General features: G+C 43.3%; 1 protein-coding gene across 7 annotated transcripts in view; it reads right to left on the bottom strand.

Moving 5' to 3' along the window:
* pla2g7 (phospholipase A2, group VII (platelet-activating factor acetylhydrolase, plasma)) overlaps window positions 1-27,255 on the bottom strand; it is a 129,208-nt gene that overhangs the window by 6,523 nt on the left and 95,430 nt on the right. For 5 of the 7 annotated variants that reach the window (XM_041187288.1, XM_041187285.1, XM_041187286.1 and 2 more), the window contains exons 7-9: window positions 25,840-25,953; window positions 19,520-19,611; window positions 5,538-5,708 (exon numbers count right to left, since the gene is read on the bottom strand). In XM_041187288.1, the coding sequence (XP_041043222.1) occupies window positions 5,538-5,708; window positions 19,520-19,611; window positions 25,840-25,953 (377 nt within the window). Of the gene's footprint in view, window positions 1-5,525; window positions 5,709-19,519; window positions 19,612-25,839; window positions 25,954-27,255 lie in introns of all 7 variants that reach the window. The other 2 variants (XM_041187291.1, XM_041187290.1) reach the window with 2 other exon arrangements.

Here is a 27,255-nt window from a genome sequence, read left to right as displayed (position 1 = left end):
AAATCCCACCAGCTACCAATGTGGGATTTGAACCCATGTACCTTAGGCATTAACCTGGGCCTCTAGATTACAAGTCCACTTACTCTACCACTACACTACCATCTCCCCGTTTTGGTTATGACACAGGTAAAACTCCCTTGCTCTTCTTTGAATAGTGCCCATCTCCACCCTCAATGCCTTAGTCCCACTGAAACAATTACTCTCTCTCACTCTGGCCATTACCCATGACACATGCCTCATCTCTGACCCCTTCAGTCCAAGGGATGCAGAGTTGCACAGATATGGTGGATGACTGGTTTAGTCATTTACTGTCAGACCTGGCTGAACTACATAAAGCACCATTGTGCCCTCATCTGCTAAAACTGCTCACTATTCCAGGATCATCATGGAATGCAAAGTTAATCCACCAACACCCCACTCTCTCCAGGGATTTTTTCTCCACTGCAAACCATCTCCTCTTCCCCATCTCCTCCACCCTCACCTCCTACAAGAGGTGCGAAAAACTCATGGACTTCTTTCTCACTAATGGATTTCTTCATCACTAAGACTGAGACCATCTGATCAGCTGCCTCTGCTGCTTCCCTCCTTCCATTAGCCCACCATGCCAAACTTTCTCTCTAAAGATACCCCCTGCCCTAATTCACCACTTGCATTGCTCTAGTTTATTTCCTATTGCCCCTCATGCTCTCTCTAAACACATCTTGTGCATGAGATCCACCTCTTGCTCTCTTGATCCTATGCCTTCTCCTGCCAGTCACAGGAGTGACAGTTACAGCAATAAACTAGCTCTCCCCAACCTTCTTGATCTGTCTGTAGCCTTTGTCCACAAATATGGTTGACCACACCATCCTCCTCCAATGCCTCTCCACTTTTCCAGCTGGTGGGACTGCATTCACCTGGGTCCATTCTTATTTACCTAATCATAGAGTATCACTTGCAATGGCCTTACTTGTTGCTCCATTTCCTCTGGTATCCCTCAAAGATTTATTCTTGGTCCCCCTCCTATTTCTGTTCACCTTATTACATCATCTACATGCAGCCTCTTGGTGACATCATCTGAAAACACAGCTTTGTTTTTCACAGATATGCTGATGACTCCCAGCTCTACTTCACCACCATCTCTAGTGACTATTCCACTGTCTATTTCTTTTACCCATCCTAAACCATAAAATGGTTCAAATAAAATAATTAAAATAAATACCTAAAATACATACCTGTGTAATTAAGAAACATATAACTTTTAGTTGTAATTGTGGGTGGCACTAGCATTTAATAAACACAGTATATTGTAGTATACATTGGAATTATTCCAAATTAATTAAGAAAATAATTAAAATAAATGAGTAAATTAGAATAAATCAGTAAATAAATAGTGTAGTAAACGCTGTATATAAAGTTTAAGATATGTCAGTGCAGCTCAGCCATGTGGAATGTACATCTCGTGGGATGTGGGAAGTCATGCAGGCACAAAGTGCTCTTGATGACTACATCTGCAGGAAGTGTTGCCAGCTGAAGAAACGAGCTCTGAGCTGCAGAGCTTGAGCAGTGGCTGGAGTCACTGTGGTGCATTTTGCAAGGCTAAGGATTATGTGGATAGCACGTTTAGAGAGGCGGTCACACCACAACTAAGAACTACGCAAGCAGAGAGGGAATGGGTGACTGCCAGAGTGCCTAAGAGAAACAGGCAGGTAGTGTAGGAATCCCTTGAGGCTATCTTGCACTCTAACTGCTTTTCCATTTTGGATACTGGTGAATGAGATGGTTCCTAAGAGGACTGTAACAAGATCCAAGTTCACTGCACCACAGATGGCTCAGCTGCACAAGAGGGGAGGAGGAAGAGTCGAAGTGCTATAGTAGTAGGAGATTCCATTGTTAGGGGAGCAAATAGGTGTTTCTGCGGCCGTAGACATGAATCCAGGATGGTATGTTGCCTCCCTGTTACCGAGGTCAAGGATGTCACAGAGCAGCTGCAGGACATTCTTTTGGGAGAGGGTGAACAGCCAGAGGCCAAAGGTCCACACTGGGACCAATGACATAGATAGGAAAAGGGATGAGGCCTTGAAAGCAGATTTTAATGAGTTAGGAAGGGAATTAAAAAGGAGGACCTCAAGAGCAGTAATCTCACGATTACTCCCAGTACCACGTGATAGTGAGCATTAGAATAGGAAGATTAAGCAGTTCAACACGTGGCTGGAGAAATAGCATAGAAGGAAGGGCTTTAGATTTCTAAGGCATTGGGTTAGGTTCTGGGGCAGGTGGGACCTCTATAAGAAGGACGGGTTATGCCTTAACAGGACTGGGACTAATGTTCTCGCGGGGAGGTTTGCTAGTGCTGGTGGGAAGGGTTTAAACTAGAATAGCGGGGGATCGGAACCTGAGGGGAAATTCAGAGTGCAGGGGAGAAAAAATGGCATTGGGAAGTAGTGAAGTATCAACTGATAATGAGGATCTATCAGAGTGGAGTATCAAGGTAGATAGAATATTTGGAGAATTTTATAGAATTAGAGTAGGCAATAGTAAGTCATTAGGTGGGGCTAAAATAAGGGGGAAAGTAAAAAAGCCTAGATCAGGGCTAATATGCATGTATGTGAATGCACAGAGTGTGATTAATAAGATTAGTGAACTGCAGGCACAGTTTGACAAATGGAATTATGATATTATTGCTATAACAGAGACCTGGCTCAAAGAAGGGCAGGACTGGGTGTTAAATATTCCTGGGTACAAGGTGTTTAGGAGCGACAGGAAAGGAAGAAAAGTGGCAGGGGGTCGTGGCAATATTGATTGAAGATGGCATTACAGTACTGGAGAGAGGATGTTCCAGAGGAGTCACGGACGGAATCTCTCTGGCTAGAGGTAAGGAATGAAAAAGGTGCAATAGCATTGATTGATGTAGTATATAGACCACTAACTAGTGGAAGGGATGTGGAGAAACAAATTGGCTAAGAAATTACAGAGAGGTGCAAGAATCATAGAGTAATCAAAATGGGGCACTTCAATTATCCAAACATAGACTAATATAGGAATAGTACAAAGGGACAAGAGGGGCGAGAGTTCCTGGTATGTGTTCAAAATAATTTTCTGCAGCAGTATGTTTCCAGTCCAATGAGAGGACATGCAATTTTGGACCTGGTTCTGGGGAATGAGTTGGCTCAAGTGGATGAAATATCAGTGGGACAGCCTCTAGGAGACAGTGACCATTATATCATAAGGTTTAGGTTAATCATGGAAAATGACAGGGAACAATCCACAGCAGGGATAATTGATTGGGGGAAAGCCAACTTCAGTGGGATGAGAATGCATCTGAGTCAAGTGAGTTGGAATCAATGTTGGCAGAAAAGACGGTGGTGTAACAATGGGCCACCTTCAAAGAAAAAGTATTGCAGGCAATATCAAGGTATATTCCCTTGAAGGGGAAATACAGGACAAATAAATCCAGAGCACCCTGGATGATGAGAGAGATAGAGGTAAAGATGAAAAGGAAGAAGTGCAGGTACAATGTGTCAGGTAGAAAATGCAATGGAGAATCAGGCTGAATATAGAAGGCCCGGAGGGGAAGTGAAAAAGCTAATAAAAGCAAGGAGAGCATGAAAGGTTGGCAGCGAGCATAAAAGAGAAACCCAAAGTCTTCTATCAGCATGTAAATAATAAAAGGGTAGCAAAGAAAGAGTAGGACCGATTAGGCACAAAAAAGGGGACTTGCATATGGAGGCTGGAGAAATAGTGCAGGTATTGAACGAGTACTTTGCATCTGTCTTTACAAAGGAAGAAGATGCTACCCAGGTCAAGGTGAGAGAGGAGGTAATTGGTACACTAGAAGAACTTACAATTGAGAGGAAGGTGGTGTTGGAAAGGCTATCTTTACTTAAAATAGATAAGGGACAAGGACTGGATGAGATGCATCCAAGCGTTCTGAGGGAAGTGAGGGTGGAAATTGCAGAGGCACTAGTGATAATCTCCCAGTCTTCCTTAGACATAGGGGAGGTGCCAGAGGACTGGAGAATTGAGCATGTTACACCCTTGTTCAAAATGGGGTGCAAGGATAAAGCTGACAACTACAGACCAGTTAGTTTGACCTCAAGTGGTAGGGAAACTTCTGGAAACTATGGTACTGGATAAAATCAACAGTCACTTAGACAGGATAATTAATCAATCCATGCTGGGTTTCCTTAAGGGAAAATCGTGTTTAACTAACTTGCTGGAATTTTTTTAAGGAGGTAACAGAGAATGGTGATAAGGGAAATGCTGTTGATGTGTGTGTGGATTTTCAAAATGGCATTTGATACAGTGCCATACAACAGACTTGTGAGCAAAATTCTAGATCAATGAATAAAAGGGACAATGGACACTTGGATAAGAAATTGGCTGAGTGACAGAAAACAGAGTAGTGATAAATGGTTGTTTTTCAGATTGGAGGAAAGTTTGTAGCACAGTTCCCCAGGGGTCGGTGTTGGGACCCTTGCTCTTCCTGATATATATTAATGACTAGACTGTGGTGTGCAGGGCATGATTTCAAAATTTGTAAATGATGCTAAGATCGGAAATGCTGTCAACTGTGATGGGGATAATCTTGAACTTCAAAAGGACATGGACATGTTGGTGGATTGGGCAGACATGTGGCGGATGAAGTTCAATGCAGAGAAGAGTGAGGTGATTCATTTTGGCAGGAAGAATATGGTGAGACAGTATAAAATAAAGGGAGCGCCTCTAAACGAGGTGCAGGAACAGAGGGACCTCAGTGTATACATACATATGTCATTGAAGATTGCAGGGCATTTTGAGAGCAGTTAATAAAGCATATAGTATCTTAGGCTTTATTAAAAGGGGAATTGAGTACAAGAGTAAGGAGATCATGTTAAATTTATATAAGACACTAGTTAGGCCTCATCTGGAGTATTGCGAGCAGTTCTGGGTGCCATACTTGAGGAAGATGTGAAGGTATTGGAGAGAGTACAGAGAAGATTCACAAGAATGATTCCAGGGATAAAGAACTGTAGCTATGAGGTTAGATTGGAGAGGTTGGGACTCTTTTCCTTGGAGAAAAGGCAGCGGAGAGGAGACTTGATAGATCCTGAGGGGTATGGACTGGGTAAGTAGTAAGAAACTGTTGCCACTCAGGAGAACATCAAGAACTAGAGGGCACAGATTCAAAATAATTGGCAAAAGAAGTAAATGTGATGTGAGGAAAAATTATTTTCACTCAGAGTGGTTGGAGTCTGGAGCAACCTTCCTGAGAGGATGGTGGATGCAGGTTCGATCAAGGTATTCAAAAGGGAATTGGATTGCTACCTGAAAAGAAATAATGTGCAAGGTTACGGGGAGAAGGCAGGGGAGTGGGGCTAGGTGGAATATTCTTTCAGAGAGCCAGTGCAGAATTGATGGGCCGAATGGCCTCCTTCTGCACTGTAAAGATACTGTACCTTAAGTTATCTTCCAAAAACAATTACAAACATTGTCCTTGATTGAGCAGATGCTATTAAACTGGATAGTATGATTCACTGTTTTTTTTTAGGTTGACCTTTACTTACACGTTTACTCACATGATTGTAATCATCTTTCGCTGTACTGTGTTTGAATCAAGTTTTTTCATTTTCAGGATATTCACAACCCACTGGAATTTTTCTGAGTTGATGAACAGTATTGGCTTCTGTACCTTTGTATGTATCTCATCCTCCAGTGGGAACATCCATGCATCTAATGCCACTCCACATCTATGTATAAGAATAAATATAGAGCAGAATAGCTTGTGATCCATGCACGTAATGTCATAAACATATTTAGCAGGTGCTTTTCCAGACACAGGTAAATGAATAGATCTGTTTGAGACTAGGCTTGGCAGCTAATGAAGTTATCTTCAGAGATTAGTTAAAAGCATTTTAATATTAATTAAAATCCGGGATGGGTGAGTAAAGGCCATTTACCCAATAAAGCATATCTTCTAATAAAACATCTAATTGTATTTGGAATGTTTTTAACTTCTTACCTTAGTAGATTATTCCAGTCCTTTATCACCCTTTATATAAAGCTTTTTTCCTAATATCTATTTTATTTATTTTTCATTTATATTTATATATTTTTCAAACTTCTACTAAAGTCTTTTGATCCTCTTTTCTTTCTTTACAGTAATAATCTGAATTTTAGTTGATCATAATGAAGTCCCCCTGCCTTCTTAGCCATTTTGCTTTCTGAAAATGTTTTCTGATGCTTCCACACGTTATTCTCTTTAATTGGAATCAGTCTTGTTAACCTTTCAGTACCCTTTATAATACAAATGTAACACAGAGACAAACTTGTATGCCAGTGACAATTTTGCAACTGCAGACAGTAATATTGGGACTGTTGCACAGCACTCCCAACAATGATGAAACTGCTAAATAAATTTGCCGTGAATGCTAATTGGCTTAATTTGTGCATTAGGGAAATTAAGACAGCACATTAGGCAGTTAGGAGGCTAATGCTCCACATTACAACAATAACACGTTGATATTTTTATGCATTCAAGTTATCCAAATGGAACAGGCATTAGCTGCAGTGAGAAAGCACAAGGCCTCATTTAAAGGTAAGCTCATGCTAACGATTTTCCCTGGACATTTTATGTTTTTGTGCACTGTGAATTGTATTAAGTACTATACTGGTATAGTATTTGGCAGAGGTGGAGCAGCAAAAAACAGGAAGGGAGCGGCCCACAAGACCTGTTGATGTGTGGCATATCATCAAGTCCCAGCTTGATTACATAATGGGTCTCCTGTGCCAGGCACACTGATTGATGTGGTAGTAGAGGTGTGCCAAAAGCAGCTGAGGTTTAGTGAGGAAGCAATGACAACTGTGTCATATCCCTCGAAAGACTATTTGCAACATGTAACATTTAAATGACACTGCCTGTAGCAGACAAAGTCAGTGTGATACAAAAACAGAAAATGCTGGAAAAACTCTGCATGTCTGACAGAATCTGGAGAGAAAAACAGAATAATGTTACGAGTCCATATGACTCTTCTTCAGAGCTAAAGAGAAGTAAAAATGTGATGAAATTTATACTGTGAAGCTGGATAAAAGGCTGGATAGGTGGGGGCAAAGGAGAGACTGACAAAGATGTCATGGACGAAGGGGCTGTGGTAGTGGTAAGCGCTAAATGAGGTGCTGATAGTGGCATAAGGTAAGAAATCAGAATGTGATAATAGCAGGACAAGAGTAAGTACTCTGAAAAGAACAACATGAACAAGTGACAGATGGCCCTTGTGGGGGTGGGGTGGGGGGGAGGGGATGCTGGTGGGGAAAAAAGATTGAAAATAGGATAAAAGGTGGGGATAAAACGATGAATAAATGATTAAAAATTAATAAAAAATAAGTAAATAAAAATTAATATTGAATAAAGGAATAAAAAAAGGGTCAAGATAGAGGAGAGAGTTTATGGTCTGAAGTTGTTGAAGTCAATGTTAAGTCCGGAAGGCTGTAAAGTGCCTAGTTGGAAGATGAGGTGTTGTTCCTCCAGTTTGCGCTGGGCTTCACTGGAACATTGCAGCAGGCCAAGGACGGACATATGGACATGAGAGCGGGATGGGGTGTTGAAATGGCAAACGGCAGGAAGGTCTGTGTTATGCTTGAGGACAGAAAGCAGTCACCCAGTCTGTGTTTGGTCTCTCCAATGTAGAGGAGACTGCATTGGGAGCAGCGAGTGCAGTAGACCAAATTGAAGGAGGTACAAGTGAAGCGCTGCTTCACCTTCTCCTGAAAGGAGTGTTTAGGCCTTTAGATGGCAAGGAGGGATGAGGTAAAGGGACAGGTGTTGCACCTTCTGTGATTGCATGGGAAGGTGCCGTGGGAAGGGGATGAGGTGTTTGTGACGGAGGAGTGGACCAGGGTGTTCCGGAGGGAACGGTCCTATGAAATGCCGACACGGGGGGTGAGGGGAATATGTGTTTGGTGGCGGCATCATGCTGGAATTGGTGGAAATAGCAAAGGATGATACTTTGAATGCGAAGGCTGGTGGGGTGAAAAGTGAGGAAAAAAGGGACTCTGGAAGGGAGAGGAAGGTGTGAGGGCAGAGACTTAGGAGATGGGTTGGACACCATTGAGGGCCCTGTCAACCACAGTGGGTGGGAAACCTCGGTTAAGGAAGAAGGAATTCGTGTCAGAAGTGCCATTTTGGAAAGTGGTATCATCAGAACAGATGCGACAGAGGCGAAGGAGCTGAGAGAATGGGTGGAGTCCTTACAGGAAGCAGGGTGTGAGGAGCTGTAGTCAAGGTAGCTGTGGGAGTCGGTGGGCTTGTAATGAATATTGGTGGACAGTCAATCACCAGAAATTGAGACAGGTCAAGGAAAGGAAGGGAAGTGTCGGAGATGGACCATGTGAAGGGGTGGAAATTGGAAGCAAAATTGATAAATGCGTGTGTCAATTTATTAAGAAGAAAAGCTCTTTTTGGGATACCATAGAGTAATCAACAGCACAAAAGAAGCACGAGCACAATCAATGAACTTCTGGAATCTGGAAAATCAAAGTCAATGTGATAGTTAGTTTTTAATATGTCAGGCTGCTTCCAAGCTGGTAGTAGGGACAGATGCAGTGGGCAATTAAGTTCACAGATTTGTCAAGAATGGCAGCAATACGACACTCAGTAGGGCCAAAAATGTAGGCACTTTCTCCAATGATCAACAGCAATTAGTAGGAAGGGCAACACAATACTACAGAACTGTTGGATTTTGCAGATTCCAGAAGTTCATTGATTGTGCTCGTGCTTCTTTTGTACTGTTGTATACGCTATGGTGTCCCAAAATGAGCTTTTCTTAATTTTGGCACATGAATGGTGTTCATCAGCCAGCAGAGAAATAATGCAGGTCAACATTTACTTCCTCAAAAGCTTTCAGAACGCCTTCCCTTTAATGCAGTCATCTGTGTCATCTGTGGCTGAAGAGAAATGAAGAGTGGAAGGATGACACTAGGGAGACTAAGGGTATGGCTAAAGGTAAGGCTATGCAACTTAAAAACACAATGTTGCAAATACTCGGCAGGTCTGGTGGCATCTGTGCTGAAACAGAGTTAATAGGCCAAATCTTTGCTAATGAGGCAGGAAGCTTTAAATTACCCGACTTAGCAGCCCTGTCTCCATATAAATGGACCCCGTACACACTATTTTCGCTCCAGGGAGAAATGGGGAGCAGGATCAAGTCAGGCCTGCCAACCCAGAAACAGTCCAGAGGCATCCAAGAGTTGGGGCAGGCTGGTTAGAAGTCCCAACATGGTTCTTCAGGTCTTTAGCCCAGTTGCATTAAATGCTGTTAGGGCCTCTAGCCCTCACTCATTGCCCTAGTTCTCTCCATGCATACTCCCTCATATATCCTTCCAAACCCACTTGCATCTTCCATGCCTACTTCAGTCATTATAAACAGACCCCTGCTGAACAGGTCCATTCTAGTGTCTTAGTTCTTGGACTCATTATGCATGTTTGGTTATCTGGCAACTATATCAACAGAAACAGAAGGCCAAACACCTGTTTGCTACTCACACATTGAACCCTGGGGATGGGGACATGAATCCCGGAATTGGGTCCCACCTGCCATATTAAAAGGCTTCTAGAGTCAGTTGGACTCCACGAAAATCCGGGCCAATGTCTCTGGTCTGTGACCTTTTATCAGTTCTGATTTGGAATGATGATGATTGCCTGATATTTTCCTTTTCTTTCCAGTTCATCTTCTGTTTTGCAAGACATCGGGGGTAGTTAGTACAGGAATACATTGTGTGCCTCCTCCCCAGCCTCCCTGAAAAAGGACTTGCAGCTCTAAGCCTCTAAAACTAGCTTCTAGTTCTGCTGTGATATTGCTCTTACTTGTGTTATTTCAAATAGTTAACTTCCCATTAATTGCAGCTCGCTAGTGATTAAAATGACAAGTGTTTCTCCTCTTTTATTAACTGGTCTGGTATGTAGGTGATGCAACCAAATTTTATTTAAACCAAAGTAATGCTGGTCAATGGCAATTTCTGTTTACAATCTTTTTAAAAAATTTTTTACAGTGACTAAAACTGAACCCAGTTTCTAATTGTGGTCCAATTAATGTAGTGTCATTATTTTACCATTACTTCCTTACATTATTTGTATTTTCCTGTTCTGACTATAAATCCCAAAATGTTAGTTTTTTTTATATATTAGTTCACGCCATTAACTAGACATTGAAAGTGGCATGTCTTATTACTCACAGGTGCCTTTCTAAGCCTTTCTATTGATTTATTCAATTTAATTCATTGTATATTTATGTCAGAAATTGTTTTAACATTCAACAGTGTTTCATTTATGCAGTTAAACAGCACACAACTGATTTAATCTTGTTGAAAATCTGCTGCTGCATCTTATTTCTCCTGCTGCCTTATTATTTTGCTTTCAGGATTGTGACCAAATTGCAGTTTACTTTGCTGTCCATGTAATTTATGTGGATGACAAACATGAGACAAAGCACTGACCCTTCTGAAGATTCACTGAACACTGCACAATCCAACTTTACTCTCCTCTCTCAAATGCTCTCTTTCCTATAATCATACTGCACAATTGTACAACAGGATAAGCAGATAATAGGTAATAGCACAAAGTATCTACAGGGGCAAAAAGCAGAACTAGAAGCTCAGGAACAGAAGTTTGTTAAAACTGGTTAAAAGTTATACAGAAGTGCACAGAGACCCTGGAAGGATGAGTCTTATTCAGGATTTTAAGCATTTCACTAAAAGTTCCAATATTTATTTATTATTCACAGAATCACACAGTGCAGAAGATGCCCTTCTGCCCATCGAGTCTGCAACGACACATGAGAAACATCTGACCTACCTCTCTAATCCCATTAACCAGCAATTGGCCCATAGCCTTGAATGTTATGATGTGCCAAGTGCTCATCCAGGTACTTTTTAAAGGATGTGAGGCAACCTGCCTCCACCACCCTCCCAGGCAGCGCATTCCAGACTGTCACCACCCCCTGGGTAAAAAAGTTTTTCCTCGCATCCCCCCTAAACCTCCTGCCCCTCACCTTGAACTTATGTCCCCTTGTGACTAACCCTTCAACTAAGGGGAACAGCTGCTCCCTATCCACCCTGTCCATGCCCCTCAATCTTGTACACCTCAATCAGGTCGCCCCTCAGTCTTCTCTGCTCCAACAAAAACAACCCAAGTCTATCCAACCTCTCTTCATAACTTAAATGTTTCATCCCAGGCAACATTATTAAAAATATTGACTAGATTGCACCATTTGCATTGACTCCTATGCATTTTTGAAGAACCAATATTTCAATATTCTATGAAACATGCCTTGAGGTGGTGCTATTAATGGCTGGTTTTGATTACAAATGTGTCATGGTAATCTTAGCTTGAAAAGCCATGCTTAGCTGTCTTACTGAATTATCCTGAATTTCCAGACACTTGCCACCAGATGTCTCTTTAACAGTCTCTTGCCTGTGCCCACATAAGTAAGCTCAGCTGAGCTTTCTGTCTGCTGTCCCCATTTACACAAGTTTATCTTCCTTGCTAACCTGATTCTTTTAGATCCATTTCCAAATTCCCTTTCTTGAAACTTTGCTCTTGTTTAGAATCATCTTTTTTGGTCTTCTCAAGGTATTTCTGTGGCAGCACTTTCAAACATGGTGTTCCCAAAGGTTTTCAAACCTGTCTGTTTACAAAATCCTCCATGCTTTACCCTCTCCAGTTTTCCATTGCTCCCTGACCTGAGTCCAGTCTTCATCCACTCTCTTAACCCTGCTTGATCTAAACACATGTACTGTGGGAGATTAACTAACATATTAAAAATAAGAAAGCAGTTAGAATTCTGAAAGAACAGTATTAATGGACTTAGGAATAAAACAATTGAAAAATTAAATGAACATATTTTCTTGGAAGTATTCACTAACTTATTAAATATTTCTGTATTGACATAACTCCTCTAGGCTTAGGTGATGTATTGGATAGAAAAATTATGTCATTCTCTCCAGTAACCATAGTTCAATTTCAAGGCAAACAAGATCGAGTGAGCTTGGGAAGGGGACTCAAAGACCCCCCCCCCCCCCCCCCCCCCCCCCAACCCACATTGATCTAAAATGTTTCCAAATTCGTTTAATTTAGAAAGAGGGAGAATCTCTCCAGCAAAACAGGCTTAACCAAAGTACAGCTTGCTAGTTGCAATTACATTCAAACATGTTTAGAAAGAACTTCTTGTGGACAATTTATAGATAGCCAAGAATAATCCCTTTGAAGGTAGCTTGTGACCACAGTTCTCATTTAATTTCACTAGAGTCATCTCCACTCACAGATGGTTGCAGGAATGGATACTTAAACGACAAATTGACCATCCTGCATTGTGCACTGTGAAACAATTTCCATATGGCATGAAGAATTGGGAAAGTTTCTGATGGACAGTCATTGGCCTGAAACATTACCCTACCTTCTTTTCACTGTAAATGTTTCCTGACTGCTAAGTGTTTCCAGCGTTGTGTTTTTATTTGATATGTCCAACATTTGCAATATTTGGTTTTTTGTAAGTTTCTCAATTATGCAGTATCTACACAGCTTGAGAAGACTGCCTGGGACAGAGGGGGCATGCTGCTCACCCACCCCAACAAGTCAGTCGGAAACAAATCAAAGGAGGAAAGGTCCGTCTCTCAGCAATAATACCTGATTGTTGCCTCCCACAGTGTAAGTACAGGACCCTGATTAGCCAGCAGCTCTTGCAGTTCCAGCAGTGCCAGAGCTCTGTAGGGACTGCTGCTGGGACTGTAAGCAGACCCAGGATGAAGGCCCCAATCCATCCTGGACTCAGGTAAGTCAGGGGTATTGGGCAGAGAGGGATCAGGCACCTTAGGGAGGGAGGGAAAGGGGTGTGGGAGTGTGAGCATTCGCAGCACAGGTGAGGAGGTAAGGGAGGGTATTATCTTCAGGTGTTGCCTCCAATGCGCAAAGGGCACCCCCGCCACCAGAACATAGTATTTCCCCTTCCTTCCTGCCTTTTTAAAAACTTTTTTTGAAAGAACAGGCTTCCCACTCCTGCCTGCCTGCCCATGCCAACCGTGTTATGGTGTGGGCAGCTTAATACTGGGGTGAATTGGCATATTAACAAGCTCAATCGACCCTTAATTGTTTACATATGGTGGGCAGGCTGCCGATTTCAGCACCCACCCACCTCTGTCCTATGGGGGACAACTTGGGGTGGGCAAGAAGTTTATGGGCTTGCCACTTCTCATATTTTACATTCCATCCCCTCGCCTGCCACTGCCGAAAGCACAACCGGCTGGGGCCTGTAAAATCCAGCCCTGTATATCAAAAGTAGAAGCTAGATTTTTTTTCTTAAATAATGAAATGATAATTTCTTCAAAAGTTATAATTCATATTTGGAAAGAAAAGCAAAATACTGCAGATGCTGGAAATCTGAAACAAACACAGAAAACCCTGGAAAAACTCAGCAGGCCTGACAGCATCTGAGGAGAGAAAGTCAGAGTTAACGTTTCGAGTCTGTATAACCCTTCAGAGCAAAGAGAAGTAGAAATGTGATATGGGAAGAATGTCCTGCAGTCAGCATCATGGTGATGCAGTCTGGGAAGAGTGTCCTGCTGGCAGCATTGTGGTGAAGCACTCTGGGAAGAGTGTCCTGCAGTCAGCATCACGGTGATGCAGTGTGGGAAGAGTGTCCTGCTGGCAGCATCGCAGTGAAGCAATCTGGGAAGAGTGTTCTGCAGTCAGCATTGCTGACAAGCAGTCTAGGAAGAGTGTCCTGCAGTCAGTTCTTGTTGAAAATAACAAGAGTGACATCACAAGACAGTGCAAGAGCGCAGAGGAAAGATCAGAACCAGCGCGAGTGTGGGGAAGCTTCAAAAAATGACGTCAGCACAAAGGTGAGAGCTGATTGGTGAGTAGTGGGGAAGTGTTTTTCTCCAGTTTTTTCTCCAGTTTAAAATAGACTAAGCTAAGGAAAGGTAAGCATTCTAGTTTTTATTTAAAGTACATAAATAATTTAACATTTTTTTTTACTGTATTTAACTTAAAGTAAGGGTTTTTTTTTTCAACTATAGGCAGGACAGGGCAGCTCAATCCTGTGTTATGTACCACCTGCAACACGTGGGAACTCCTAGACACTCCTTGCGCTCTGACCGACCACGTGTACAGGAAGTGCCACCAGCTGCAGCTACTTGAGCTCCGAGTTTCGGAGCTTAAGTGGCGACTTGAGCCGTGAAGCCGAGAGTTTCGTGGATAGCACATTTTTATATGTAGTCATCCCACAGCTTATGGAAGTGCAGACAGAGAGGGAATGGGCAACCATCAGTCAGAAGAAAGGTGTCACGTAGGTTGTCAGGAAATCCCCAGGGTGCATCTCGCTCGAGAACCATTTTTCTGCGTTGGAAAACGGTGAGAGTGATGGTTCCTCTGGGGAGTGCAGCCATGCTCATGGCACTGTGAGTGGCTCAGCTGTACAGGGCGGGAGGAAAAAAAGGGGAAGAGCAATAGTGGTAAGAGACTTGATAGTAAGGAGAACAGACAGGCATTTCTGCGGCCATAGACATTACTCCGGGATGGTATGTTGCCTCCCTGGTGCCAGGGTCAAGGATGTCACTGAATGGCTGCAGGGCATTCTAAATGGGGAGGGTAAACAGACAGAGATTGTGGTACATATTGGTACCAACGACATAGGTAGAAAGAGGGATGAGGTCCTGCAAGCAGAATTTAGGGAGTTAGGAGGCAGATTAAAAAACAGGACCTCAAAAGGTAGTGATCTCTGGATTACTTCCAGTGCCACACACTAGTGAGTATAGAAATAGGAGGTTGGTCCAGAAGAATGCGTGGCTGCAGAGATGGTGCAGGAGGGAAGGTTTTAGATTTCTGGGACATTGGGACCGTTTCTGGGGGTGGTGGGACCTGTACAAGATGGACGGTTTGCACTTGTACCAGAATGGGACCAACATCCTTGTGGGGAGGTTTGCTAGTGCTGTTGGGGAGAATTTAAACTAACTTGGCAGGGGGATGGGCTCCTGAGAAGAGGTCCAGCAGGGGGAGATGCGCAACCAAAATTAGAAGAGAGAGCAAGTGAGTCTGGAAGACATAGAAATTATAGGCCAGTTAAGGCACAAGAGAGTTTGGCAAGGTTGGATGGTATTTATTTTAATGCAAGGAGTCTGGCGAATAAGACAGATGAGCTGAGGGCACAAATTAACACGTGCAAGTATGATGTCATTGCTGTCACAGAGACATGGTTGATAGAGGGGCAGGATTGGCAGCTCAATATTCCAGAATATAGGGCCTTCAGGCGAGACAGGGAAGGAGGTAAAAGAGGAGGGGGTATCGCAATATTGATCAAGGCATCAATTACAGCTGGAAGGATAGATGACATCTTAGAAGGCTCCTCAAATGAAGCCATATGGGTAGAACTTAAAAACAAAAAGAAGCAATCACATTGCTGGGAGTGTGCTATAGGCTCCCAAACAAACAGTCAGAGAGAAATAGAAGTGCAGAGATGTAGGCAAACTTCAGAGAAGTTAAAAATAATAGGGTAATAATAGTGGGGGATTTCAACTTTCCCAACATTAGCTGGGTTAATCATAGTTTGATAGGTTTAGAGGGAGTGTAATTCTTAAAATGCATCCAGGAGAACTTTTTAAGCCAGAATGTAGAATGTCCTACAAGAGAGGGGGCGGTCCTGGACTTAATTTTAGGGAATGAAGCCGGACAAGCGGTAGAGGTATGAGTGGGGGAACCTTTTGCAGATAGTGATCATAACTCCGTTAGATTCAAGGTTGTTATGGAAAAGGACACAGATCGGCCAGAAATCAGAGTTCTAAATGGAGGGGAAGGCCGATTTTAAAAAGATCAGATATGATTTGGCCAGGGTGGACTGGGAGCAGCTACTTTTAAGTAGCTTTTAGTCAGAGCAGTGTGACTCATTCAAGAAGGAAATGGAGAGAGTACAGGGCCAACATATTCCAGTAATGATAAAGGGTGGGACCAACAAATCCGGGAACCCTGGATGTCAAGGGATGTACAGGATTAGATAAAGAGAAAAAGTGAGGCTTATGGCAGATACCGAGGGCTCAAAACAGCAGAAGCCCCAGAGCAAGATAGAATGTGTAAGGGGAGAGAAATTTAAAAAGGAAATTAGGAGAGAAAAAAAAGGGGCATGAAAAAACATTGGCAGGTGAAATAAAGGAAAAAGCCAAAGTTATTTTACAAGTACATTAAGAGTAAGAGGATAACTAGGGAAAGAGTAGGGTCTATTAAGGACCATAGTGGTAATTTGTGTGTGGAGCCGGAAGATGTAGGTAGGGTTCTAAATGAATACTCTGTGTCAGTGTTCACAAGTGAGAGTCGATGTGGGTATGTAAATCAGGCAGAAGGACTGTGATATAATTAAAGAAATTAGAATAGAAAGGGAGGAGGTTCTAAGTGCTCTGGCAGGCTAAAAAGTAGATAAGATTCCAGGCCCATTTCCAGGATGAAATGTATCCCAGACTATTGGGTGAGGCAAGGGAGGAGATAGCAATATTTTCAAAACCTCTCTGGCCACAGGAGAGGTGCCAGAGGACTGGAGGACAGCCAATGTGGTACAGTTATTTAAGAAGTGAGGAAGGGATAAATCAGGGAACTACAGGCCAGTCAGTCGAACCTCAGTGGTGGGAAAACTATTGGAAGCAATTCTGAGGGACAGAATTAATCTGAACTTGGAGAGGCAGGGATTAATCAAGGACAGTCAGCATGGTTTTGTTAAGGTCCCACATGGGAGACTGATAATGAAGGTAAGAGCTCATGGAATCCAAGGCAATTTGGCAAATTGGATCCAGAATTAGCTGAGTGGCAGGAAGCAGAGGGTGATGGTCTAGTGGTGTTTCTGCAACTGGATGCCCCACTTGTCCAGTGGGGCTCCACAAGGATCGGTGTTGGGTCTCTTGCTGTTTGTGGTATATATAAACGATTTAAACTTGAAAGTAGGAGGGTCGATCAGTAAGTAAGCGGATGACCCGAAAATTGGTGGGGTGGTAAATCGTGAGGAGGAATAGCCTTAGATTACAGGAGGATATAGACGGGCTGGTCAGATGGGCTGATCAGTGGCAAATGGAATTTAATCCGTATACGTGTGAGGTGATACACTTGGGCAGGATAAACAGGGCACAGGAATACACGATGAATGGCAGGATCCTGGTAAGTACCGAGGATCAGTGTGGTGTGTATGGTGTGTATATCCACCAGTCCCTTAAGCTAGTGGGACAGGTAGATAAGGTGGTTAAGAAGGCATATGATACTTGCCTTTATTAGCCGAGGCATAGAATATAAGAGCATGGAGGTTATGCTGGAACTGTATAAAACGCTGATTATCCCACAGCTAGAGTATTGCGTGCAGTTCTGGAATCCACATTATAGGAAGGATGTGATTGCACTAGAGACAGTGCAGAGGAGATTTATCAGGATGTTGCCCGGGCTAGAGAGTTTTAGTTATGAGGAGAGATTGGATAGACTGGGGTTAATTTCCCTGGAGCAGAGGAGATTGAGGGGGGACATGATTAAGGCGTATAAAATTATGAGGGACATAGATAAGGTAGACAGGAAGGAACTTTTCCCCTTGGTGGAGGGATCAATAACCACGGGGCATAGATTTAAGGTAAGGGGCAGGAGGTTTAGAGGGGATGTGAGGAAGACTATTTCCAGCCAGAGGGTGGTGGGAATCTGGAACTCACTGCCTGAAAGGGTGGTAGAGGTAGAAACCTTCATTACATTTAAGAAGTATTTGGATGTGCACTTGCGATGCTATGGCATGCAAGGCTATATGCCTAGTGTTAGAAAATGGGATTAGAATAGGTACCTGTTTGACTGGTGCAGATTCGATGGGCCACAGAGCCTTTTTGTGTGCGGTTGACCTCTATGATGAAATTTATACCGTTTAAGGTGTGGGGGGGGGGGGGGGGGGCGGGATGGAGCAAGTGAACCTGGATAGAAGGCCAGCGATAGGTGGGGCAAAAGAAATATTGACAAAGGTGTCATGAACAAAAGGATAAAGAGGGTGTTGATGGTAGTGTAAGGGCTAAAAAAAGGTGCTGATAGTGACACAGGTAAGAAAGCAGAATGTGATAATAGCAGAACAAGGGTAAGTACTTTGAAAAGAACATGAACAAGTAATAGCTGGCTCTTGTGGGGGCGTGGTGGGGGGGAATGGGCGGTGGTGCAAAAAAAGGATCAAAAATGGGATAAAAAGGAGGATGATAAAAAGGGATAAAACAGTGAATAAATGAACGAATGAATGACACAGACTGGAGGAACAGCACTTCATCTTCTGCTTAGGCTCTTTACAGCCTTTCGGACTTAACTTTGAGTTCAACAACTTCAGAACTCTCACCTCCATCTTCATCCCCTTTTTTTAAATCTCTTTTTTCAATGTTCATTTTTATTTTTTTAACCGCTTATTTTTAATTTCTTATTCATTTATTTATTGTTTTATATCCTTTTTATCCCATCTTAGATCCATTTTTCCCATCACCGCTCCTCCCCCACCACACCCCCCATAAGGGCCAGCTATTAATTCTTCATATTGTTCTTTTCAGAGCGCTTACTGTTATTATCACATTCTGCTTTCTTACCTGTGCCACTATCAGCACCTTTTTTAGCCTGTACACTACCATTAACACTCTCTTTGTCCTTTTATTCATGACATCTTTGTCAATCTTTCCTTTGCCCCCACCTATCGCTGGCCTTCTCTCCAGTTTCTCCTGCTCCACGCACCCCCCCCCCCACCGCCACCGCTTAAACAGTATAAATTTCTTCACATTTCTACTTCTCTTTAGCTCTGAAGGAGGGTCATACGGACTCGAAACGTTAACTCTGTTTCTCTCTCCACAGATGCTGCTGGACCTGCTGAGTTTTTCCAGCATTTTCTGTTTTGTCTCATATGAATACTGTTTGGCCACAAAAACTTAAAAATTACACTTCTTTAAAAAAGCATTTGAATGGTATAAATATTTTATGCAAGTAACATGATGGAATGAACATTGCCACTTGTGGGAAACCAGATTAAGAAAGTTTGTAATTTTTAAGCATTAATGCCATTTGAATAGATTAAGTCCCACACACACAAGCTCATGAGTTATTTAAAATAAAAAACAGAAAACGCTGGAACTTGAAACATTAACTCTGTTACTCCCTCCACAGATGTAGCCTGACCAATTGAGTATTTCTAGCATTTTCTGTTTCTGTTTTTAGTGCCGATTGCCAGAATCTGCAGTATTTTGCTTTTTCGTGAGAGTTATGGTCAGCTTTGCTTAGAGATACTTGTATCACACAAACGATATTCTCCATTTACAAACTTCAACCAATTTTACAAGTCTATAATGAAATTTTACACTTGACATTTGGCAATGTTATTTTCTTTGAACTAGAGATAATGAAATATAGCTTAAAGCGCATTGATTGAAGTCTCAATTATCTATTAGCAGGCAGAATATAGTAGGATAGCCATGTCCCCATGGAATACTTAAGACATTTTCTACCACTAAATTTCACGGTATATTGTACCAGATTGTAACTTACTGAAACCGATGGTCTTTGCTGAGTGCATCAATAACTGTGGCTCCACCAAATGAGTGGCCCATAATAGTTACCTTCTGCAGATCGAGAGTGTCCTACAAAACAAGTGATTTATTAAGGCTCGAACAATATCATGTTGCTATTTTAAAATACGCAACAGCGTTGTTTTGTAGCATCTTATTTTGAATCTGTTGCTTCTAATCTATGGTCAGTACATTTCCTTTAAGATATATCCCCAGCCATTTAATTGTAGCTCAAGTGTTTTTCACCTGAGTTACACAACATCCAGCTAGAAACTGGTTTTCCAGCCAGGTCAAGGTCATGGCCTCGATTGTTTTCAATGAAACCGTAGCATCACTCTCCCTCATCGTCATTACAAGAGTGAGCTAGCATAGAAGAACTTTGGAACCTGACAAATCTTTAAGCAGCCCAGAGAATTCAATCAAGATGTTTGCATCTTTTGCTAATCATAACACAAGGGAGTACTTTGAACAAAAAGTACTTTCTTTATGCCACCTCTTTTTCAGCTAATCTCTGGACACGTAGCCAATGTTACAGTACTAAATTACATTCATTGTAAATACAGCTATTTAGAAAACGTGCCATTTCTGATTTATTGCCAACATGACTCACTGCTTGATTGTTTTGAAAGCTTATGGGAGTGCTGCTTGCCAGAATAGATCGTTGGCACGAATCCCAATTAATTTATAATTAAACGTACAGGTTGTGACACATCTATGAATTGTAAAGTAAACCACTGCTAGGCTTGATGAATATGAAAACACGTCTTTCTGATAATCACTGTATGTCTTATATGAGAAACTTTCAATACTTTCCTGTTTAATGCTGGTTCTTGAATGCTTTTTCTGTTTACAAAAGTAGTTTGAAAATGTAAAAGACCGAGTTTGAGAGGGGGTGGATACAGATCGGCAGGAGGCGGTGGTGGGGAGGGGGGGTCGCTTTGCATGCGTGAATGAGCATGACATGAGAGAAAGGTCGAAGGATAAAGGTGGTGCAAATGGAGGGATAGCAAGTACAAAGAGGGAAAGTGAATGCACAAAAAAGTGAGATGCAAGACAGTACACAGGTGCCTGAGAGAGACATGTACAGGCAGTTATAGGAGTGTGCTTAGGCTACAGAACAAGACTGCGTGTAGACTTGGGAAGAAGAAAATGTATCCGGGTACATACAGGGGAAGGGAGTATCTACTGGAATGACAGAGTAGATGTGCACAAGTTGATTTCTGGCCAACACCAGTGGTAATGGTCTCAAAACAGGTTTGTTAAAACCAAAGTTGCCATTTTGAAGAGATCTTTCTTTAGGCAGCTGGAGCACTCACCTGTTTCAGACAGTAGATCTCTTGATTTTGCAAACTGGAGACTCATTATATAATTTGGACCTTGATTACGATTTTTAGGGACAAATTGGAAGAGCTTGCACTGCACCTGCTTTGACTACATATCCTAGCATTGAGCAGCCTAAAAAGCAGCCCTTAAAGGAATCACTGCTGTTTGTTCCATTTAAATGAGACTGGAGTCTCAAAATGGCTCTGCACCCTTTCCAACAGAAGAGTCACACACCAGGGAAGGTAGAGACAGCAGGCAGAATCTTTCAGTTGGCAGCATTTCCCATCTGCCACCTGATAAGTCAGCAGGGATTGTACCCCCACTCATCACAGCAGCCCCATAGCCATTTAACGCTCCCAGGAGTGTTCACTTGTTAAGAGGCGGGACTTCCGCCCCTCAACAGAGCTGATGGGCAATCAGATTGGCTGGCAGTTCTGTCGCCCCAGCAATGGCAGTGGCAGCAATGGCCTGGACTAGGACTACAAAAAATCCCCAGATTCTAAGCCCCTGAATTCAGGACCAAGTTAGCGTGGGGAGGGGGGAGAGATGCATAGGAAGTGAGAAGAGGGCGGTGGGGGTCTTGATGAAGAGGCTAGAAAGGTGGGGGCAGGGGGGATTGTGACCACCTGCAAGGGGGTGGACCTTGGGGGCAGGGGGTGTGGGTGTGCCAGGCCTCATGTGGAAAGGGGGCACTTGAGGGAGGCATCCGCCCCATTCCTGCCTGAGGCCCAAAGCAGGGTAACCTGCTGGGCTTCCCCCTCGCCCCTGAACTCCTCCCACCGACCTCAGAATTGAGATTGAGCGGGAAGTAGCATTGGGGCAAGGTTGACCCTTGGCCTCAGTGAGCCAGGGGGAGGGAGGGAGATGGGGAGGATGGTGGGAAGGCCACCCAGGGTATTTTATGGGACTGGTCCCACCTAATGAGGGACTGTAAAATTCTGCCCAACATATGAGAAGTGTGAAAGAGAGCTCACAGAATTCGCAAATTAACAAAGGGGTCACAAGAGAATGTATAAAAAAAAAAATGAAATGCCAGTGAAGAAAATCGAATGACAAATGCAAAAATGACAGGGAGGAGGAAATCGAAGACAGGCACAGACCCTTGTCTATTTTTAATGGAGGGGTAGTTGCAGTATAATTGTTTGGTCTGACAGCTTATAGGACTTCGTAGGCAAGTTTCAAAGAAAAACACAGAAAATCTTCAGTGGAATAGTTTTAATCTGCCTTGTGTCAAGTACTTTCAAAAACCGCAACCACAGAACACACATAATGTTCTGGCCAAGAGGAAATGCATGTCTATGCTCCCTTATGCATATAATATATTCACCAAAAGCAGAACCTATAAAAATCATCTGATCTGGATATCGCTGGCAAGACCGGATGCTATTTGTCATTCCTGGTTTCCTTGATATATCACAAACAGGATATAGAAGCACTAAAGAAAACTGAGAGGGCAGAGCTATCAAGAAAGACTGAACAGGTTGCACCTCTTTTCTTAAGATAACAGAAGATTGGGTGATGACCTGATAGAGGTCCTGAAAGTTATGAAGGTGGTTTGATAAAGTAGATGTAGTGAAGCTGTTTCCATGAAACTAGGAGCTGTAAATAAGATAGTCAGTAATAAATCCAATAAGGAACTCAGGAAAAACTTTACTTAGCATGGTGAGAATCTGCAACTTGTTAGTACATAAGAAAAGCAGAATTACCTGGAAAAACTCAGCAGGTCTGGCAGCATCGGCGGAGAAGAAAAGAATTGACGTTTCGAGTCCTCATGACCTTTCAACAGAACTGAGTGAATCTTAGGAAAGGGGTGAAATATAAGCTGGTTTAAGGTGAGGGGGAGGAGTGGGGGGAGAAGTGGGGGTGGGGGTGGTGTGGTTGTACGGACAAGCAAGCAGTAATAGGAGCAGATAATCAAAAGATGTCACAGACAAAAGAACAAAAAAACACAGGCGTTGAAGGTGGTGATATTATCTAAACGAATGTGCTAATTAAGGTACAGCTCTAGTGGGGGTGGGGTGGAAAGACTAGCAGGGCATAAAAGATTTAAAAATAATGGAAATAGGTGGGAAAAGAAAAATCGATATAAATTATTGGAAAAAACAAAAGGAAGGGGGAAGAAACAGAAAGGGGGTGGCGATGGAGGAGGGAGTACAAGATCTAAAGTTGTTGAATTCAATATTCAGTCCGGAAGGCTGTAAAGTGCCTAGTCGGAAGATGAGGTGTTGTTCCTCCAGTTTGCGTTGGGCTTCACTGGAATAATGTAGCAAGCCAAGGACAGACATGTGGGCAAGAGAGCAGGGTGGAGTGTTAAAATGGCAAGCGACAGGGAGGTTTGGGTCATTCTTGCAGTCAGACCGCAGGTGATCTGCAAAGCAGTCGCCCAGTTTACATTTGGTCTCTCCAATGTAGAGGAGACCGCATTGGGAGCAACAAATGCAGTAGACTAAGTTGGGGGAAATGCAAGTGAAATGCTGCTTCACTTGAAAGGAGTGTTTGGGCCCTTGGATGGTGAGGAGAGAGTAAGTGAAGGGGCAGGTGTTGCATCTTTTGCGTGGGCATGGGGAGGTGCCATAGGTGGGGGTTGAGGAGTAGGGGGTGATGGAGGAGTGGACCAGGGTGTCCCGGAGGGTTTGATCCCTACGGAATGCGCCGGGGGGGTGAAGGGAAGATGTGTTTGGTGGTGGTATCTTGCTGGAGTTGGCGGAAATGGCGGAGGATGATCCTTTGAATGCGGAGGCTGGTGGGGTGATAAGTGAGGACAAGGGGGACCCTATCATGTTTCTGGGAGGGAGGAGAAGGCGTGAGGGCGGATGCGCGGGAGATGGGCCGGACACGGTTGAGGGCCCTGTCAACGACCGTGGGTGGAAAACCTCGGTTAAGAAAGAAGGAGGACATGTCAGAGGAACTGTTTTTGAAGGTAGCATCATCAGAACAGATGCGATGGAGGTGAAGGAACTCTGAGAATGGAATGGAGTCCTTACAGGAAGCGGGGTGTAAGGAGCTGTAGTTGAGGTAGTTGTGGGAGTCGGTAGGCTTGTAATGGATATTAGTGGACAGTCTATCACCAGAGATTGAGACAGAGAGGTCAAGGAAGGGAAGTGTCAGAGATGGACCATGTGAAAATGATGGAGGGGTGGAGATTGGAAGCAAAATTAATAAATTTTTCCAAGTCCCGACGAGAGCATGAAGCAACACCGAAGTAATCATCGATGTATTGGAGAGTTGTGGAAGGGGGCCGGAGTAGGACTGGAACAAGGAACGTTCCACGTACCCCATAAACAGACAGGCATAGCTGAGGCCCATGTGGGTACCCATAGCCACACCTTTTATTTGGAGGAAGTGAGAGGGGTTGAAGGAGAAATTGTTCAGTATGAGAACAAGTTTAGCCAGACGGAGAGTAGTGGTGGATGGGAATTGTTTGGGCCTCTGTTCGAGGAAGAAGCTAAGGGCCCTTAGACCATCCTGGTGGGGGATGGAGGAGTAGAGGGATTGGATGTCCATGGTGAAGAGGAAGCGGTTGGGGCCAGGGAACTAGAAATTGTTGATGTGACATAAGGTGTCAGAGGAATCACGGATGTAGGTGAGAAGGGACTGGACAAGGGGAGGGAGAAGGGAGTCAAGATAATGAGAAATGAGTTCTGTGGGGCAGGAGCAAGCTGACACGATCGGTCTACCAGGATAGTTCTGTTGGTGGATTTTGGGTAGGAGGTAGAAGCGGGCTGTCCGAGGTTGGGCGACTATCAGGTTGGAAGCTGTGGGAGGAAGATCTCCAGAGGAGATGAGGTCAGTGACAGTCCTGGAAACAATGGCTTGATGTTCAGTGGTGGGGTCATGGTCCAGGGAGAGGTAGGAGGAAGTTTCTGTGAGTTGACGCTCAGCCTCCGCGAAATGCAACACCTGCCCCTTCACTTCCTCTCTCCTCACTGTCCAAGGGCCCAAACACTCCTTTCAAGTGAAGCAGCTTTTCACTTGCATTTCCCCCAACTTAGTCTACTGCATTTGTTGCTCCCAATGCGGTCTCCTCTACATTGGAGAGACCAAACGTAAACCGGGCGATCGCTTTGCAGAACACCTGCGGTCTGTCCGCAAGAATGACCCAAACCTCCCTGTCGCTTGCCATTTTAACACTCCACCCTGCTCTCTTGCCCACATGTCTGTCCTTGGCTTGCTGCATTATTCCAGTGAAGCCCAACGCAAACTGGAGGAACAGCACCTCATCTTCCGACTAGGCACTTTGTAGCCTTCCGGACTGAATATTGAATTCAACAACTTTAGATCTTGAACTCCCTCCTCCATCCCCACCCCCTTTCTGTTTCTTCCCCCTTCCTTTTGTTTTTTCCAATAATTTATATAGATTTTTCTTTTCCCATCTATTTCCATTATTTTTAAATCTTTTATGCCCTGCTAGCCTTTCCACCCTACCCCGACTAGAGCTGTACCTTGAGTGCCCTACCATCCATTCTTAATTAGCACATTCGTTTAGATAATATCACCAACGCCTCTGTGTTCTTTTGTCTGTGACATCTTTTGATTATCTGCTCCTATCACTGCTTGCTTGTCCCTACAACCACACCACTCCCCCCCCCACTTCTCTCCCCCCCCCCCCCTTAAACCAGCTTATATTTCACCCCTTTCCTAAAATCCCTCAGTTCTGTTGAAAGGTCATGAGGACTCGAAACGTCAACTCTTTTCTTCTCCGCCGATGCTGCCAGACCAGCTGAGTTTTTCCAGGTAATTCTGTTTTTGTTTTGGATTTCCAGCATCCGCAGTTTTTTGTTTTTATCTCTTTGTTAGTACATAGGACTGGCCGCCTACAGTGCAGACTGACTGAGGCCAGCAGGTTTCTTTCCCTACAAAGGACATGGGACTGCAGTAAAATTTGTCTCTTTTGTTTGCAGTCTGAAAAAAATAATTCCAAATATTCAATCTGGATTTGACTCAGTGTTATTAATCCATGTTAAAACATGTTCATACCTTCATTTTAATGAAATCAAATTTTAGTGGAAATATATTGTGGACCGGCTTTCCCATGTTTATATCAGTGAGCAGATTCAAGGCCTTGATGCACTCTTCCGCTCTCTGATGAACCTGCAAATTACAAACAACAAATTAATTAATGAGAACATTAGCTACTTTAAAATGGTTTCAGAAAACTAAAGATTATCAAGTAATACCTTTCCACATATAAAAAACCCTGCCTAGACTTTGTGCAGTGATTAACATACTTGAATGGTATTAGTCACTAAATAATTAACAATTAAAATGAATTGATTAAAACTATTAACAAGAGGCAGTCATAGCTTGAGTTTGAACGGCTGTATCAGATGTGCTCTGTGTCCACACATCTGCAACTACAGACAGATACCTTGCTTTGGCAGAAGATTTGGTGTATGCAAAGCCTTCAATTCCCAGAATAGCAGCGAGTCTGCTGGATATTCTGGAATGTGTGTGTTTTTAGATACTAGCTTATGGTATTTTTTTTAAATTCATGGGATGTGGGCGTCACCGACTAGGCCAGCGTTTATTGCCCATCCCTAATTGCCCTTGAGAAGGTGGTGGTGAGCTGCCTTCTTGAACCACTGCAGTCCAGGTGGTGTAGGTACACCCAAAGTGCTGCTAGGGAGGGAGTTCAAGGATTTTGACCCAGCGACAGTGAAGGAATAGTGATATAGTTCCAAGTCAGGATGGTGTGTGACTTAGAGGGGAATTTCTAGGTGGTGGCGTTCCCCATGCAACTGCTACCCTTGTCCTTCTAGGTGGTAGTGGTCGTGGGTTTGGAAGGTGCTGTCTAAGGAGCCTTGGTGTGTTTCTGCAGTGTATGGTACACACTGCTCCCACTGTGTGTTGGTGATGGAGGGAGTGAATGTTTGTGTATATTATTTACATGTAAATAAATCAAATTAGTTATTTCAATTTGTGTTGCTCTGGTTTGGCATGTGTTGTTTTCCACCATCAGATAGACTTAAGGCAAGTCCCAGTATATGGATTACCACAATTAAAGTTAATTGTTATCCCTGGGCTAAATTTATCTCTCAAAGGGCAGAATGCAAACAGAACAGATTTTAAGGGATGGCTATAGATCTGAATGAAAAACAATGTTTCAAAAGTCTGAGATTCAAGTGTCTATAAAGTGGTAACCTCTTTATTTTAAGATAATAAGTTGTATTGCCCTGGGTGTACATGGTATTGTGTTTACTGGGGCGGGGGCAGCATGGGGGGGTGGGGGTTGGATTTTATGGAGCCCACAAGAGTGGGAAATTTGAGGGAAGACTTAATTAGATGGGATATGAAAATTCAATTTTCTGACAGCAGCTTGACCCACAGAGATAAAGTCAGCAGCTTGTTTGTGGTGTGTCAAGCACTGCTCCAGCCTGTGGCAGGTTCATATTT

Source organism: Carcharodon carcharias, chromosome 5 (genome assembly GCF_017639515.1).
Source record: "Carcharodon carcharias isolate sCarCar2 chromosome 5, sCarCar2.pri, whole genome shotgun sequence".
In the NCBI taxonomy this organism is placed as follows: Eukaryota; Metazoa; Chordata; class Chondrichthyes; order Lamniformes; family Lamnidae; genus Carcharodon; species Carcharodon carcharias.
Note: the sequence above shows the minus strand (reverse complement) of the source record. Positions and strands in the feature narration are given on the sequence as shown.